Here is an 18547-nt window from a genome sequence, read left to right on the forward strand (position 1 = left end):
TTTCATTCATTCATGCTGTCCTGGCTTGTTCATAAGTTCAGGGCCTGTATCTTTAACAGCAGTTAGCTAAGACATAATATTGTCAAATGAACAATGCTGGATGCAGTAGGCCTACAAATCTGGCACCATTGTCAGTGTCAGAAACGCTGTTTAATAAGGCCAAAATTGTCTTATTTTTTACTAAAGAAAGTTACAAAATGTTACACTAATGTAATGAAGATCTATCAGTTTTGTTGACCTTATCCTATTGGAGGTGATGAATAAGGGAGTGTATCCAATTATGCTTTGCGTGAGAGGTGGAGGTACACCCGTAGACACTGATACATTGATACAGATATGCACAAACCAGCAGCATTTATTGTCATGGTACACGTTCAAACTCGCCCAAACTGCAATTCTTTAGAGGGGGAAACCCAGGGAGAAGATGCAAACTCTCTCACACGGATAAACATATGACATGACTGTCATAGAGGGTACAGAAAAAGACAGTGTTTCATTAGTTTTCTTAACAACATATTGGGGCACTATTGTTGTGAATTAAGATGCAGAGAGCAAAACATTCTCGTGTGCAAGAGGCCAAATGTATTTTCATGTCTTGTGATACTTAACAGAGCTTAGTGCGAAAGTGTGAGATAAGGTGGGATCGATTATCAGACAAAAAAAAGAACACAAACACTCATGATATAATCCAGTTAATGTACTATACTGGCTTAAATGAAAGTAGAACGACAATAATAACATTCTCTTTCTCAAACTGAAATTTAAAGGGGCGCTAACAGTATGTGCAATCCAACACTAATATATGAACATTTCAGTGGGAGTAACAGTTTGTGTACCATTGATTACATTATTTTGTATTATTAATAAAACAACAGAACACTATAGGCCAAAACAGCTGGACAGAAAAAACAGTTTCTTTACTCAGGTGATCACTTCAATGAACACTTACAAGTCACATAGTGTCAATACTAATGCAATGACCCTGGAACACTAAGCATCTCCTGTAAAAAAGTGTTTTTAATATACACTGTTTTTTTACTGGAAAATATGATCATTACCGATATAAATCCAAGCACGCTGTGTATACTGTATATGCTGTATATGTTCTTAAATCCATCTACCTCATTTAGACAAAGCAACCTGCTACATTCATTATTAATTCCATTACTCTTTGCACTCTGCACCAAAATGACCATACTTGGCCAATACTGCTGATTCTATACCTCAGATTGCACCTTGTACTGTTTTCAGCCACAAGGGGGCAGTAGTGCAAAATAAATCTATGAACATTTGAGCGTCAGTCTTCATGAAAACTTGAATTATACACGTAGTTTATCCTAACCTTTTTTAAAAATTTGTTATACGAAAAATATTCCCAACCCAAATGACCTGGTACACACATTCTCACAGAATCTTTTGTTTTATTTTTTTTGGAAAATGATCAAGTGCTCAAGAAAATGGCAAACATAGTCTTTGCAGTTAAAATGAGCCCATATCGTGCTGAAATTGTAGAGCAGAGTGAAAAGATAAGTGTACATTATAGTTCAATTAATACTACAAAAAAAGTGTCATTGACACGTTCTAGGTTTCCATCTCCAGACTTACATAGTGAGTCTCCAAAAGTGCTTCAACGTTAGGTTATAGGAGTGGTTGTGTTGTGTTTTCACATTATTGTGTAATACCCTTTTAGTCACAGTAATTACTCATTTGCAGCAGAGTACATATTTTATCATGTAACGTTAAAGCATTTTGAGTGGTCAGAAGTCTAGAGAGGCGCTATACAAGTACAAGCCCATTTACCATTTGCCCCTCACCATCCGTCATGCAGTTTTTTAAATGAAAGTAAACAATTTTTCAGAAATATCTATTGCTGTATTTCCACTTGAATTGTGACGTCCATCTTCTTTGTTGAGTTAAGTGTACATTGAAATGTACATCCACTGAAAGTGATGGAGAGACAGGCAATAAATGAAGTGAAACGTTATCAAGTTACATTATGTCATTTTATCTGGGACAAGTATTTTCTTTCCTCTGTCTTCTAGACTAGATCAACAGATGTGCTGCGTGAAAAGTTCTAGCATTAACTTCTGACAAGAAGAGAATGTTTTATTACCTCTGACTCTCGAAGATTCATGTCTTTTCCATCAGACAATTGTTTGAAGATTTCTGTTGGGAAACACACAAATTGTGAATAAATTGCATCACCTGAAGCAATTAACGTTACAAATCGTATATATCAAGACACGATCTAATAATTGGGATCGTTTAATCTCTCCAATATGAAGATGTGTATTTTAACATATTTTAGAAGGCAAGAGTGGGAGACAGTTAGTTCCTATGTCAGGTTATCATTTGTCCCACTTGACTTCACTTACTGTACATGCAGTGCAAGCGAAGGATGAGACTGATGAAACTCTCCAGGGTCATGTGACCAGAGGTGGCACCGTAGCGCAGCACCATCAAATTGAGCATGTCATCCTTGATCCTCATTCCTGTTCAACATACGCACAGCAAGAGTTTAGGAGTTTGGGAATTTAGGTTATTCTCCGAACATCTTGGCCTCCTTAGCTGCTTAATGCTCCTCCTTGTTCACCAGCTAGTTGCTAACTTTGTATGTCTGCGGTTTGGTGCTGAGCTTGTGTTGTACAGTTAGTTTATAAGAGATTTTTTCGCTGAAAACAGCTGGCTACTGTGATGATGTTCCTATGTATGAGAGTGGTGAGACTGAGCCAACACGTTTAGGTTGCATGCCATAAGGCCAGATTCTGGTTTGTGAATACAAGCAGTTATTTTTATTAGTTTTTTTTAGTTGATGTCATCCTTATCAGTCTCAGCTAAGCTGGCTTAGTCTATGTATGCATTTTGTATAAGAGGTAGAGTTCGAAGTACGCACATTAACACAACACGTCGTTTTTTTTAAATGTACTTTTTTTTGCATGTGCGCACACTGTTCACATTTTTATTAGGTTTCCCTGTGTAGTTTGGTACTGACTTTAAAAAGGCCCAATGATACTTTTCTGTTGTTGAGTGCCATTCAATACATTTATAATCAAGGGAATGAATGAATGGTCTACCTGAAGCTTCAAAAGCATTCCTCAGTTCACTCAATGACAGTGTTCCAGTTCGTGAAACATCAGTGAGGAAGAAAATGTCCTGTTTAAATGAAGAAAACACCAAAACTGATTAGGTCAATCCTCCATATCTATATTTAGATGCCCATGTATTAATGGTAGAATCAAGAGGCTGCCATACGGTATTGTATGTAAATATTAAAAAAATAATTTTAAGTGTTTAACCTGGACTTTTTACCTTGTATGTGACGATCTTATTCCACAGACGAACAAATTCCTCACCATTCAGTTTGCCAGTGATTGATGTCTAACCCAACATTAAGGTATCAGAGCTGTTCATGTGTGTTAAACATATGAAAGGGCAAGTACATTCTCCTACTGTTTTCTTGTGCATTACTTTTAATTTCAAACGTAACTGCAATCACAGGGAGATATTTTCTTTTAACATGTAAGCAGCTTGAATAGAGAATCTATTTGTGTGCAAGCTATACCAGATCATAATCAATGTAACATCTATCACAAGAGGATACATCCATCAGAGCAACCATGCTGCGACAGGCATCAATGCTGAAGCCTCCAGATTTCAAGTCTCCTAATAAAAACATTTAAAAAAAGAAGAAAAATCAGTTTGAGACATACTTGGGATGAATCATTTAAAATGAATACAATGCACCTTCATTTTTTTTTTTGAGCTCTTATGCTCTTTGTCAACCCTGTTAATATTATTTTACAGTCCAAACCTTTCAGGATTTTTTCATTTAGAAGTCTCTGGAGCTGCTCAGCACCCACTTCTTCATACTGGAAATGAATGAAAATAAGATATAAAATACTTTGGTAAACTTTATCTAAAGCTCAAAAGTGGAGTGGCTTTGGAGCCGCTGAATCAATAAGCTGAAATAAAAAATTAAAAAAATGCTCCATAAGCCTGAGGGTTTTATGTTGCTTCAAATTACCCCTCTCGCTCTATACCGTAGTCTTTTGACCCATTGTTTATGTTAAAATATGTTTATTACTGCAGCTTTTAAGTATTGACATTGGTGGATTTTTTATTCATTTTTAATAAGAGGTAAGTAGTAATCAAACTCAATACAATTATGCTGGTTAGCGAATATAAATATTACCTTGTCAGAGTACTGGCGGAAAAAGGTTTTCTTGTCGTTGTAATCTTGCGCATTTGTGGTCTTTTTGGGCTGGGAATTAAAAAAATGTTTTACCCAAAATGAAATTTGTCAAAACATATTTCACATTAGGTACAGTTAAGAAAACCAACAACATTGTGATATTATTAAAGCTTGCACACCGTTTCAACCGGCACATTGTTGTTTAGGTCACCGGAGTTCTCACTGTCGGGAAAAGATCAAAGACATTCCACATGAGATTAGTGTGTTTCAAACAGCAGTAATGTGGGACATATGCCATGCAGATGACTTTGGGATGGTTGAGTGAGCATACTAGCTATGGCTCTCTGCCTTGGTGATGATGGTCAGGAGGAAGGAGGCTGTCTCATGGGGACTGAAGGTGGATGGCACGATCAGGTATTCGCCAGGCTTCAGCATGAGGTACTCGATCACCTCACGTCCATTCATGTAGGTTTTAGTATGGGCAACAGGAAGCTGGCTGAAGAAAGATGCCGGGAACTTCCCCTTCTGAGCCTTGTGCTGTAGTGGTAAATATATATTTCAGTTATCTGCAGTTTATGTCTTTTACCAGAGCTGCACAATGTGGATGGAGAAGATTTATTGAAGATTTGGAATTACTATAAAGTTGTTTCTTACTTGTTCCTTCACCTTGAGGGAAATCAGTGGAAGATGAGTTCATGTTGGGGACAATAAGCAATTCAATAAATGAGCCTTAATTTTTCAGTCAAATAATGTATTATTACATGCATACATACAGTCACTCGTGATAAAAAGCAGACTCTGTCCAAGACTCAACCAACCATGTTACTATGTTTACTTACCTACAAACAGGTTGCATGGTCTTTGACTATGGTCGTCCATTTTTACAGTGTTTACCTTTTATTTACTGCCACCTTCCTTTGGTGACTCAGACTATGGTTACTTGGGAAACCTGAGATGTTCTGTCAATGATTGAATGTTTAAAACCCTCTTAAGTTGTTTGAGTGACTTGTTCATTCTTTTGATTTTTATATTCTTCTTAAATTCTTACAACCCACAATTATTCTTAGCCCTCTGACTCTAAGCCAAACGTACAGAATCATACAAGCAGGCGTTCTGTGCCAGGCACAAATTGTGTTCCTTCCCTCATTGGACCTGGCTTTGCATCCTTATTGCGTTACTTTTGAATGTGCAAGGTCAGCTTCACTCATGGAGCTATAACAAGAAGGAAAATGGGCATACCAATCTTAGTATATGGTATAAAAATATACATGTTTATTTTGTTATTTTGTTGCCGTTTAAGTACGGGATAATGCCCGATGCTGTGTGTTGAACTCATCGTCGTCCATTAATTCTTGGTTATTGTCGCTTTGAAGAGCATTGTATCGCGTATGACCAGGTAACCAAAATCTTAAGTTTATCACAAGCAATAACTATGTTTCCGAGGTAAAACCTGAAGGTTTGCAAATACCTTGAACGATCATTACCATCCCAAAAGGTGCTTATGAAATAGAAAATGTTGTTGCCAAGTCATATCATAGGTGCGTGGTATTTATTGTAGTAGTGAACAAGAGATATTTCTAATACGCTCAGCTCATAGAACTCTTTGGCTCAGCTGTGAGCCAGAAAGCTAACCTTATGCTAGCAAGATTCAAAGTCAATAACGGTTGCGTACATTTGACTTATAGTAAATTTAATGTAACAGTATGTGTGACAGCAAGACTAGCTAGCTATCCAGCCATGTCAATATCCCCAAATCTTTACCAAGATTTTCACAAAAAATCGCTTACACATGTCAGTGAATTCACAGGGGCACTGTTACGTCTTGCAGCTTGTGTGTTTAAGTCGACACCCTTTGGTATTCAGAGAATGATGCACTGAAGGACTAACATTACATTGTACGATACAATCATAAAAGAAAGTTATTTTAATGTAGCAAGCACATTAATGTCATTTATTAATTAACAGTGAACAGACCATTAACTGGAACTAAAGGTGTCCATTATTAAGAATGAATGGACACCCTGCAACGATTAAGAATCAGATATTCACCCAGACTATGGAATGATTAAATTGATAATCATTAAAATTTTCACTAAATAAAGCCTTTTTTTAAATACTATTTCTGGTAAGAGTTATTATCAGCACTAACCATTCAGTGTATATATGCAGTTTTTTCAAATACTTTTTAAAACATTTTGAATAGTCCATAGCTAGCCATTTACCCATACGCAATATATAGACAAAGGCAAAGCCAAAAGGAATAGCGCCGGGCTTTGAAGCAAATTTAATATAGTGGCCAAACAGTGGAATAACAATTTCCAGGACCATCACGTTATGCCTTGGCCCCCAAAATACTTTTTCCCATAGACATCGAGAAAAAGACGTCTGTATATCAGCAGATATATATTTTCTGTTAAATCAAGTTCTCAGTTGAACACCTGAATAAACCTTATTTAGCATCCATGAAAAAGGGAAAGGTTGTCAAGTAGTGACAGTGAAACCTTTTCCCCTGTATTCCTTGTTACAGGGGATATAATTAAAATATTTTTGATAAAAAAAAATTGTGTGTTGCTGGAGCAGTATTATTCCAGTTTATTCAGCATCATGGCACTAAATGCTCTGTGTTTTACAGCAAGATTCAATTGTTATTTTGACTAAGTCTGACAACTAGCTACCTTCCACGTCAACTGCTTGCATGACATATCCGTAAAAGTCCTCATACTGTGATAGATACAACAAAGAACAATATTTACCTCAAATACAGAGATTCCAATGTGGAGATTTTGGGTCAGGTGTCTGTTCCGCTTGTCGTGCTTTTGCATGAGCGATAACAGCACATTTTTGTTGCCATCTTTCCCCAAATAGTCACCTCCAATCTTGATCCGATACTGTGGATTAGTCCAGAAACTGTCTGATAGACAGAGAGAGGATACAACTTATTTGCATTGTATCATTTTGAAAAGAATAGGGTGAGTGATTTGATTATCAACATTAAAATCAAATGTTATTGGGTATTACTGATGGAAATACAAATGTCCTGCTTTTACTGCATGATGTAATTTATTGGTGTGAACAAGATAAGGTACTGTGTAAAACAATGTTACAGACAAGTATATTTCCCAGTAAAAGCTTTGCTATGATATTTTGTCCTGCCCTCTTCTCCGGCTTGAAAGACATGGGTTATTAATTGATGACTCTAAAAATTGCCCGTAGGTGTGAATGTGAGTGTGAATGGTTGTCTGTCTTTATGTCAGCCCTGTGATGGCTTATGTACCCTTTCACCCATTGGCTGAGAAGCACCCCTGCAAACTGGATAAGCGGTTACGGAAGATGGATTTTGCATGTTTTCTCTTGCCTCTTCCATTGAAGTATGACGCACACAAGTTTGCTTATCTTTTGTTGCTTTATACCTTGTGCTTATCTTTTGGCAAATGCACACAAGTTTGCTTATCTTTTGTTGCTTTATACCTTGTGCTTATCTTTTTGGCAAATGCATTACCAAAAGACTTTCTTCCGCGTCAGTCTTACAAACATCAACAGCTAATTAATTCTAGCATTTAGCTCATCCATGCAATGTCAGATAAAAAACTAAGTTAAATTCCTTGTATTCTGTCAGTACAGCTGTCAAATATAGTAGCAATCACTATTAACAGCCACATCAACCTCACCAATCATGCAGAACACATTCACAGAAGATAATTTTGGGGTTAAAAGAGGTTGCAAAGAGGTTAAATTAACTTTCAGGAACGTGCAACGTTAAAGTTGTAAGATGGAAATATTGGCCAACTCCACAATTTATACACAAAGCACAGAATAGCTCGGATAACCACACACACTTGTGGAGAGCGACTATATTCTCTTCTCAAGTAGACATCACTCCACTTTGTCTCTAGATGGAACATAGTTGTTTGCTTCTATATTAATGCTTTGATGATTGTATAGAGGAATTTCAATAAACCAAATTATGTAATTAAGAATTATTTGTATGAACAACAATTCTTTATTGATTTTATTTCAGTGTTTAGTGTTTTATTTTTTGATGGTTCGCAAGAAACAAGTCTTTTCAATGACATGGTGTGACAAATAAAATGATGGTTATATTAGATTTAAGTTCAGATATCCTAGAAGTACCTTTATTCTGAACGCATCCTCCAGCAGTTGTTCCTGCAACCCATCTGCCCTCATACATGGTGGTCGTCCAGTGACTAGAGGTGTTTCCATCAAGGAAGTCGGGACTTAGGGAGCAGATGTCCAGATCGATGTAGAACTTACAGAGGTCCTCCAGGGTCATCCTGATGACATCAGAGATTCAGTTTGATACAGTAGTATGACTTTTTCCTCTGGATGTGATGCTGAAACTATGAAACCCTAACCTTGAGAAATACAGTAGATTTCTTAAGAAAAATATATTCCTTCTGTATCAGTTAGGGTAGGAAGTATGTATTAATCCCTCTTGGGGAAATTTGATTACTTATGAGGTGCATATGAAATCTTTTACATTCCCAAACACAGCAAACGTGCATGTACCTGTCTACTACTTAACGACTTAACAGCTTCCTTTGTGTATTTAGGTATTAGCAGGTATGATTGATAGATAGATAGATAGATAGATAGATAGATAGATAGATAGATAGATAGATAGATAGATAGATAGATAGATAGATAGATAGATAGATAGATAGATAGATAGATAGATAGATAGATATGCTAGAACATTGACAGCTTCTTTAAATGTCATGTGCTCATCGAGAGTAATGCCAAGGTATTTATACTGTTCAGAGTAAGATAGTACTGTTGAGCCAAAGCTAAAAACAACTGAACTTCTCTGTAATGATTTGTGTCTAAAATGTACTATTCGTGTTTTGTCTTGGTTTACCACTAGCCTCCATTTCCAGCACCACTCCACAACAATGTTCAGCATAATCTGCAGATCTTTTTCCTGTTCAGCAAGTAAAACTACATCATCAGCATATAATAATATGCCCACTGTCTGATCATCTGCTTTGACCCCCAAATTAGAAGCTTTAATTTGTAGAGCTAAATCATTAATATAAATGGAAAACAATGTTGGAGACAAAACATCTCCTTGCTTCACACCAAATTGTTGGGAAAACCATCCAGTTGTATATTCATTCACTTGAACATGAGCAACAGGTGCTTGATAAAGGGACTTTAAAGCAAAATAAAACTTCCCGTTTACACCAGAATCTAATAACTTATATTCAAGAAGTTCCCTATTAATCCAGTCAAATGCCTTCTGGAAATCAATAAAGCAAACAAATGTAGACCTCTTCTCCTTAATCCTTGCACGTATAATGGAAGTGACTACACATATATGATCAACACATGCTCTGGCTTTTCTAAATCCATTTTGCTCGTCCGCAAGAAAACCTGTCCTGTCAAGGTGATTTACAAGTCTGCCATGTAAAAGTGAGGAATATAATTTACATACACAGCTAATAAGGCTTAATTATACCCCTATAGCTGAGAGGAAGCTTTGGGTAATATTTTGAAGATTTAAGAATAGGTTTAATAACAGACTTCTGCCACTGTGTAGGAATAATGCCATTGTCAAAACAATACTGAAACAACTCATACAGCACTTTCAACAGCCTAGGAGACTTCAACACTTCATTTGAAATTTCGTCAATTCCAGTAGCTTTTTTCAATTTACATTTACCTATTACCTTTTTTACCTCTTCAATAGAAAAATTTGCATTCAAAAACATATTACGATTATTAATGTCCGCTTTCATTTCAGATTCCATTACCTCTTTTAAACTTGTTTTTTCCTTTTTGGAAGACCTCATCAAATGAATTGTTGCAGCCAAAAAACAAATCTGCAAAGTCCTTTTCCCATTTTTGTAATACAACCCCTAAGACAGAACTACATTCACCATTCTCTAATCGTACCTCCATGGGTATTTCCCTTGGCTTTCTCGGTCCCAGTCTATTAATCTCATTCCAAAATTGTTGGGGATTATGAGTTTGTACATTATCAATATGCAATGAAAGCCCTCTATTCAATTTACGTTTCACTGTACGGAACGTCTTATCAAATTTGTTCTGCTTTTCCTTAAATTCTATCTTCAGCCCTTCCTTCAGGAATTTATCCTTACATCTTAGAAATGATTTTTCCGCTCTTCTTAGATTGTCCCATAAGGTCTGCAAGTTTTTGTTCCAGTAAGGTTTGTTACATTTTTTAAAGCCTTTATGGCTATTACATATTCTCTTACCACATTTATTCAAAGCTGTGTAGACACAGCCACTCAGTGTATCATACCAAGCATCCAGATCACTTTGGCCGTTTTTAATACATCCCAACTGGTCAATAAGGTCCAGCAATATGATGTTACATTGGTTAGAGGACAAAAATGAATCAGGGAGCTGCCTTTGTAACGATTTTTTTGTGGTGTTTGGTAGATGTAATTCATCTTTCTCAAAATAAGGTCTTACTTGAAACTTTAACGTTATTAAAGAATGGTCCGATATTTTACAGTAAAGAGAAGCCCTCTCCTAATCTTTCAATTAACTCATTTGGGGTGAAGACACAGAACTTAACACAATTATTTAAGCCCTCATGTGGGGCAATAATATAGTCTACTACTGCTCTCCCTTTAACTGAAACTGAAGTGAAGTTTTCCTTGCTCTTAGGTATTCTCCCATTTAATACACACCATTTTGAATCTCTCAAGAACTCAATTAATATTTCCCCATAATTATTAACAGTGCTGTCTAAATTATTTCTGTTAGGAATATTATCCACATCCTTAATATAGTCGTCCAGGCTACCAATACGGCTATTGAAATCCCCACACAAATAAATAGCATCCACATCCGACAGACTAAACATCTGAGCTGTTAAATGGCCAAAAAAGGAGTGAGAACTAGTTGATCTTGTGGATCCTTCTGGGGGTAAATAGCAGGAAAAAATAGCAAAACAGTATCCAGAAAGCTTGTTCTTAAATTGTAGTGCTAGTATCCCTTCAACAGATTTATCTTTTATTTTAACTTCATAAGACTCAAACAGTTTGTTCTTAACTAGAAAGCCAACACCACCAGATCCTTTAACTGCCTTTATGTGCATTGTTCGATTGAATCCAAACCAAGTAAAACCCTGTAGGTGGATGACTTCATTTCGCTTTAAGTGCGTTTCATTTAGGGAAATAATATCAGGGCTATGGTCAAGTAGTGTTCTTTGTCTAAGCTCACAGTTCCAAACGGTCCAGCCGTTAATGTTCCAATGCACTAATGTGAGATTGTCAACATTTGCAGGTTGGGCATTTACCGTTCAGTTCTCCAGATTCTCTCTGCCCGACCCCGGGGGTATGAGAAGTAAAGACAAACAGACCAGTTTAACAAGGTGCTTTGTGTCTCTGAAAATAAGTTTACAATCCTGTAACAGGGACAACTTTTCAGCACAATATGCCCATTGTGTTTCACCTTGCATCCCACAAAAATCACAAATATGTCCTAACCACCACAGTAAAATGTATTCAAAATATAATGTGTGCCTCAATTTTTTTTAATGTTCAAATCAGTAATTGGTTAGTTTTTAAAATGCTGCATATAGTAATTTTCTATTTGTTGCCACTATTAAGCCTAATTATGAATATATCTTGTGTTTTAACTATATTCCTCTTAAATTCTGCACTGTTTTTGTCGTAGTTGTTACTGGAGTTGCTACTGTGTAGGCATGAGTGGGAAAGAAAACCCGTAGAAACTTAGAAAAGTTAGAAAAGATTTAATTTGCTTACCAAAACTCTCCATCATCAGCAACTGAAAGGCACATTTCACGATCTTTGGCACTCACAGTTTGCCACAGAGATGACCTGGAAGACAGTTTGACAAGTATGAGTGGATATCAGTTGTTTCAGGGTTTTCAGAGACATGTTACATTACATTACATTACATTACAGTCATTTAGCAGATGCTTTTATCCAAAGCGACTTACAGGAAGTGTATTCAACATAGGTATTCAAGAGAACTACTAGTCACCAGAAGTCATAAGTGCATCTCCTTTCTTAAACAAGCATCTAAGAGCATAAACCAGAGCAAAAGTATAGTGCAGAAGCAAATTACTACGAAAACAATAATTGCAATAGACTAATACGAATACAATAAGTGCTGCAAACTAATACGAATAGGATAAGTGCAATAAACGAATACGAATACAATAAGTGCAGCGAACTGATACGAATGCAATAAGTGCTACGAGGAAGGCTCAGGGTAGTACTTCATGAAGAGGTGAGTTTTCAGCCTGCGCCGAAAGATGGGCAGTGACTCTGCTGTCCTGACGTCAGTGGGGAGTTCATTCCACCACTGAGGGGCCAGGACAGAAAAAAGCTGTGACCGGGTCGATCGGCCGCAGGGACCTCTGAGCGACGGGGCAACCAATCGCCCCGAGGCAGCAGAGCGAAGTGGTCGGGCGGGGGTGTAGGGCTTGACCATGGCCTGGAGATAGGACATGTTGTAACACATGTCCTCAGGCTCAGAAACGGGGCCTCTCAATTTGCATGCAAATAAAGAGCAGGTGGTGATTAACTTGCCTTTTAAGACAGTACATTACAGAGGCTTACTTTACTGCAACTGGCAAAACAAGTTTAGAAAACACTGGGGAGCTTTTCAGAGGAGACAGCTTTGAATAGGCTTCTCATGCATCTTTTAAAGCCTTTAATGTGTTGCCTACAGGGACATACACATACATAAAGACCACTTAAGTGATTACATTTCAAAAAAGCAAAAGGCCCCTGGCTCTCATGCTCCTTTTCCAAATGCCCTTTTAAAGTATTGACTACAGGAATCTACCGTGAAGAGCACTGAAGTGGTTATATTTTGAAAAAGCAAAAGACACTTGGCTTTCAGCAAAAAGTATTTGAAAAGTGGTGAAATACATCCTTTAGAAATGTGTATTTGTTCGCATGACAATTTTTTTTTATCTCTTTACTTATCTTGTCATTGGAAAAATAATCTCATTATTACAACAAATCAGAGCCTTTTCCCTATAAAACAGTCGCTGATAGAAAGTCCTTCTTACAGATCACTCCAGTCTCCATTCCACTCTCCTTTGCCCCAGGGGTTCCACAAACGCACCAGGTTTACTTGTTTCCCTCGGCTGATTGTCTGACAACAATTATCATGGGAGACAAAACCATAGTTATGTTCCATAAATTAGTAAAATGCTATAAATCATTCCAATAAATCAATTGCAAAAGTTCCCTTCAGTAGAAACTTAACATCTTATTTCTAGCCGGTAGTAATACAATCTTTATGATCAATATTAGAAAAGGTTTTTGTTGTTTTATTACTTCACATTCCAAATGCAATGTGTTACAGGAGCAGTGTGTAGGACTGAAGGATTTATTAGCAGATATAGAATATGATATTCATAACTCTGTTTTCATTAGTGTATTATCACCTGAAACAAAGACTGGGTGTGTTTTGTTACCATATGTTATATCTACCATAGATATAATGTTAGCATTATATCAACATAGGGTTTGGGTCCTCCTCACGTATTCTGACATGTTTCACCCCCATGTTTCTACAGTAACGCTGAGTTGACATAACAAACGCTGGCTCTAGAGAAGGCCTTTTGCATTTTTATAAGTTACCTTGGTGGGCAGAGGGGTTTTCATAAATAGGCCTACCAAAAAATCCTACACATTGCTCCTTTAAGTGTAATTCTTCACCTGTTTCACACCCGTGACCGTGTAAGCATGGCCTTGGACCAATCCATTGGGCAATATGTTGTTGGCAGGTGTCTCCTGCAAGCAAAACATAACATTTGTAAAAATACGTTCATCATTAATTTAAGTTGACTGACCTTTAAACACAACATTTGAGAAGACTTGTCCTAAGGAACTGTATTACTGTGTGCAACATCAGTCTGTAAATCATTAACGTGTCTGTAACAATGAATGAAAATGAAAGTTAGTTAAAGGCTAAAATACAAACAACTTTGGGTTGGTTTAAACAATATTTCTACATTTTGGGCAAAAAGAAAGTAATTTGTCAGATGTCAGACCAGTTTGTCATGTTAGTCTTTTTTTTTTGTGAAGGAAGAATATGATCAACATTTCTCCACATTCCAAGCAATCAGGCTTTCTCTGCTTATGTGGATGCACTGAATCTTTTTTGCCTCCAGTGCTGCCCTTCACTTGAACCTGCCTTTTTGTTCAAATTTAGTTTATTGTTCAGCATCAATCTAAATAGCATGTGTGCAGTCTACAACATAGATGGAAAAGAACAAGCCAGTTTTTGTTTTCTGTGGTATATTTGTATACTTACCCCTTGAGGTGTACCACAGCCCATCAGTGACGATAATTGGCCAGCTCTGCACATCAGCTCCCACAGGTTCGCAGGGGGATCCGACAGCTGGATACACATGTGAATGCCACCTGTGAAGTCCATCATGGCCTCCGCGGGAGTCCCAGCAATCATGTCGGTATAGGAACCACACACTCTGGCAAAAGTGGATGTGATATTATCTTACAGAGTCTAGAGCTACAAGACAAAACACATTTATGCCTGAGAAACTATATACTTTTTTTTTCATACTTGGCATAAGCTTTCTCCATCAAAGCGGGCCAGAACTCATTTTGGTCTTTGGAGTGAACGAAGATTAGTCTCCCATTGATTGTTGGTAGCTTGTCATCAATGATGACATCCACCCATTTTCCAAATCTCCAGAACTGAATAGTTTAAAGAATAAGAAAAGGGAATTTTAGAATGTATTCTATAATAAGATAATTTACTACCACGTAATATTATATATTTATTAAAATAAATATTGCTTTTTTTACATTGTTATTCACAGTTATTCGGCAAGTTATATTCCCAAAAAAGTGAAGTGCAGTCTACAAGAATTGTAGTGACATCATGCAGACAGCACATTAAATCTTCTTTCAATCAGTTTTCAATGATAATATATCAATATCAAATAATAACTAGTTGTGCTGTTAGTATTCACCCTGAAGTGGAACAGCCCGCAGTATTTCTCATTAAATGTTTGGTCAATAGGGACAACTTGTTCAAGGATGTGTTGCTGGAACGTCAGAGCTCCGATAGATGCAAGAAACCAGCAGTCTCCTGTGTAAAATAAAAAAAAATATTTTTAGTTATTGAGTTGATACAGGCCCAGCAAAATATGCCTAATGAAGACATTTACCCACCAAGTATTCCTTGACCAAAGTCAAACCTTGAGATGCCGTCAAGTATGAAGTCTGGATTAGGAGCAATTTTCTGAAACGGGAGTGTAAACAAGTGTAAAATCAAAACTGCAAGCAGCGGTGAACAAACCCTTGCACCTTCCTGCACGCCGGTGGTACTGGCCCATTGTGTTGCTGTATTTGAAGCTCAAACCACAAACAACATAAATATTGTCATATCAGTCCTCAGGCCAGAACTTGTAAGTTCTATTCAAAAAAAAAATTGTCATGCGAACAAAATACACATTTCTAAAGGATGTATTTCACCACTTTTCAAATACTTTTTGCTGAAAGCCAAGTGTCTTTTGCTTTTTCAAAATATAACCACTTCAGTGCTCTTCACGGTAGATTCCTGTAGTCAATACTTTAAAAGGGCATTTGGAAAAGGAGCATGAGAGCCAGGGGCCTTTTGCTTTTTTGAAATGTAATCACTTAAGTGGTCTTTATGTATGTGTATGTCCCTGTAGGCAACACATTAAAGGCTTTAAAAGATGCATGAGAAAAGCTCCCCAGTGTTTTCTAAACTTGTACGTATAGCCTTAACCAGCAGCCAGTATGGCAGACTTTCAAAAATGTACAAAAATTAACTTTACTGCACGCTATGTGCTGTTACACACATAGCCAGACACCTAACATACAATTTGGAAAGGCGGAACTCTAACCTGTCAGTCAAGTTGAGTTTGGTCGCAGAACATCATTGAGAGTTGAAAGTGAGAGCAGTTAATCACGATGAATTGGTTTAGCTTTCTCCTGCTAAAAGACCACTATAAATGACATGCTTGATTAAACATTCTGCTTCTGTTTAACCCTTCCAAAACACCCACCATTGGTCTCAGCCACTCCACGCGGTCCAGCTCAGAGGGGCTCAGTATCCCTTCGCCGATGGAGATCCTGTCAGGGGGGAACATTTCGTCGATGTACCTTAGTCCTTTGATGACACAGTATTGTTTCAGCTGCTTGTAGTCTTGGTTGAGGAAATTGTCAGGGTTGGCGAAGCTCCCAAAACCTTTTTGCTTCTGACGAGCCTCCATAATGTTCAGACACACACCAGGAGGAGGCATTGCTGCAGTGTTTAGGCTCTGTTTACGAAAGTGAGATCCAGAATCATTTTGACATCAGCAATCATTTTTGCACACACATATAAGAGATGAGTGAGAAATTAAAGGCCAACAAACTTTTTTTGTTTTTTGTCATCCACATGAGGCCAGAACGGCTCAATTGGTTCCTGGCATAGTATAGGCTATTCAAGTCTTTGGAGGATGAACAAAAGCTACTCCCTAATTTGCTGTTTAACATATTGGCCCAAGATCTCCCATAGGTGCTCAGTTTGAGATCAGTGCCCGTCTTTAAGCAATTTCTAAGAATTACACTTCAGAATGCTAAAAACATTCAGATTTTTCTAATATATTTTAATACTTGTAAAACATCCCTTAAGTCTCCAGCAGCAGTTAATGTTAAATTTACAATTTAAAACATAAAAAGGGATAATATAAAAGTATGTAGTTGGCTGAAATCAAATTAAACTGTTGCAGGATCAAATTATGCTGTTGGAAGAGAAAGTACCCCAAAGTGAAAGTGCATACAATAAAGATGAATTGAAAGTGATCGAATTAAATCAATGTTCAAATGGTACAATACCATCTACAAATTAAACATAGTGATTATAATCATCAAATCAGTATTTATATTATGAGCCATATAATATATTATGAGCAATAATCATTTTTGTCATGATATTATTATGAAGGCATTGTATGGGCTCACCTCTCTTTTTATACGAAAGTTGTTTTAAACAACTTAAGTAGAGTATTTTAAGTCGTAAGACATTTGATACATTTTAAGGTTAAAAGTAGGAGTGGACGTACATGTTTTTCCTTTTATCTTTCACTTTGGATGAAAATTTCAGTCCTAACAGTTATATCAAAATATGCCCTCGCAATTTTAATTCCCATCGCACATGATTTATATTATTTGAACAACCATTCAGTGATCCTTTGTGCCCTGCATGGACGCATCTGTGTACAATTACTTACTCATTTATTCACATGTTTCTTTCAATTTGTAAACTGTTTGTATCAGATACATATTACAGCTTTACAGGAGTCTATGAGCTTTACAAAAAGAAATGCAGTCCAATAGAAAATGTAATTTATAAAAACATATAACAATTCATAGCAATAGTAATTGAATTAATAAAAGTATATCTAGGAGGTCAAAAAATATCTTCATAGCCAATCACTAAACAGTATAAAGTACTTTATACTGCATTTATTCTTAAGAAAACTTTGTCACTAGAGACCATGTGTACACTTCAGTCTCTTAAAATGTGAACTAGCGCATGTTGTCATTGGCTTGCTGGTTTCCTGCATCAAAAGGCATTGCACTATGTGTCAATATGCAATGTGGCAATGTGTCAATATGCAACAATAGGCTACATAGGAAATCTGAATCAACCTATTTAAAATATAACACCTTATGAAGATCTTACCTTAACAGTTCACGGAAGAAAACAGGTGAGTGGATCTGCAGGTGAGAGCCAAGGAGGTCTCGTCACTTTTAAACATGCTGTAAAAGCCAAAGGCTATTTCCTTAAATAGTCATTCATCTTGGCTGACATCTGTAGTCACTCTTCTACCGCTCAAAGCTACAGTATGGTAGACAGAGGGGGTGGGATTTCATATTCAGTGGAAATAGTTCAGTTCAAATTTATGGCCTGAAACTTTTGTTGTGTTTATTACAGGGGTTGTCAATGATTAAACAAGACAAGAAGCTGCCCCATGAATAATACTGGCTGCATGCAGAACAAATGCTCTGCCATCTGGCCAGTGGCCTTGATACTGTGTTTAAGGTCAGGTCCGTTTGTCTTCACGTGAACCTTTGATACCCTGTGATTGATTGTCTATGTTGCCATTAATAAACTGAGATTAATATTAGCCAATATGTTAAGATGCAGCCAGCAGATGTACTCTGTGACTTACCAATTTATGATTTCATGATAGGACCTGATTGTTCAAATATCTCCAAAGAAGTGGGGAGAGCTTAATCATTAACAGTATCAGTCTGCTTACTGTCTGAAATAAATTCATATCATGTTTTAACAGCCACTACGCTTTATGAGCAGAAAATAAATCTCAATACAATAGTT

At 36.9% G+C, this 18547-nt stretch overlaps 1 protein-coding gene across 1 annotated transcript; it reads right to left on the minus strand.

Annotated features, from left to right (window-relative positions):
* Positions 1-1655: 1655 nt before the first annotated feature.
* On the minus strand, positions 1656-17976 carry LOC129103563 (calpain-1 catalytic subunit-like). The gene is made up of 21 exons (XM_054614084.1): positions 17891-17976; positions 16227-16481; positions 15367-15436; positions 15165-15283; positions 14753-14886; positions 14483-14657; positions 13885-13959; positions 13230-13315; positions 11950-12024; positions 8324-8484; positions 6942-7103; positions 4524-4737; positions 4372-4414; positions 4193-4261; positions 3812-3869; positions 3602-3663; positions 3310-3378; positions 3075-3153; positions 2376-2492; positions 2114-2166; positions 1656-1940 (listed from the first exon to the last, which is right to left on the minus strand). The coding sequence occupies exons 2-21, from the start codon at positions 16461-16463 to the stop codon at positions 1914-1916; spliced, it is 2085 nt and encodes a 694-aa protein (XP_054470059.1). The 5' UTR covers positions 16464-16481; positions 17891-17976; the 3' UTR covers positions 1656-1913.
* Between the last annotated feature and the right edge of the window lie 571 nt (positions 17977-18547).

Source organism: Anoplopoma fimbria, chromosome 15 (genome assembly GCF_027596085.1).
Source record: "Anoplopoma fimbria isolate UVic2021 breed Golden Eagle Sablefish chromosome 15, Afim_UVic_2022, whole genome shotgun sequence".
Lineage (NCBI taxonomy): Eukaryota > Metazoa > Chordata > Actinopteri > Perciformes > Anoplopomatidae > Anoplopoma > Anoplopoma fimbria.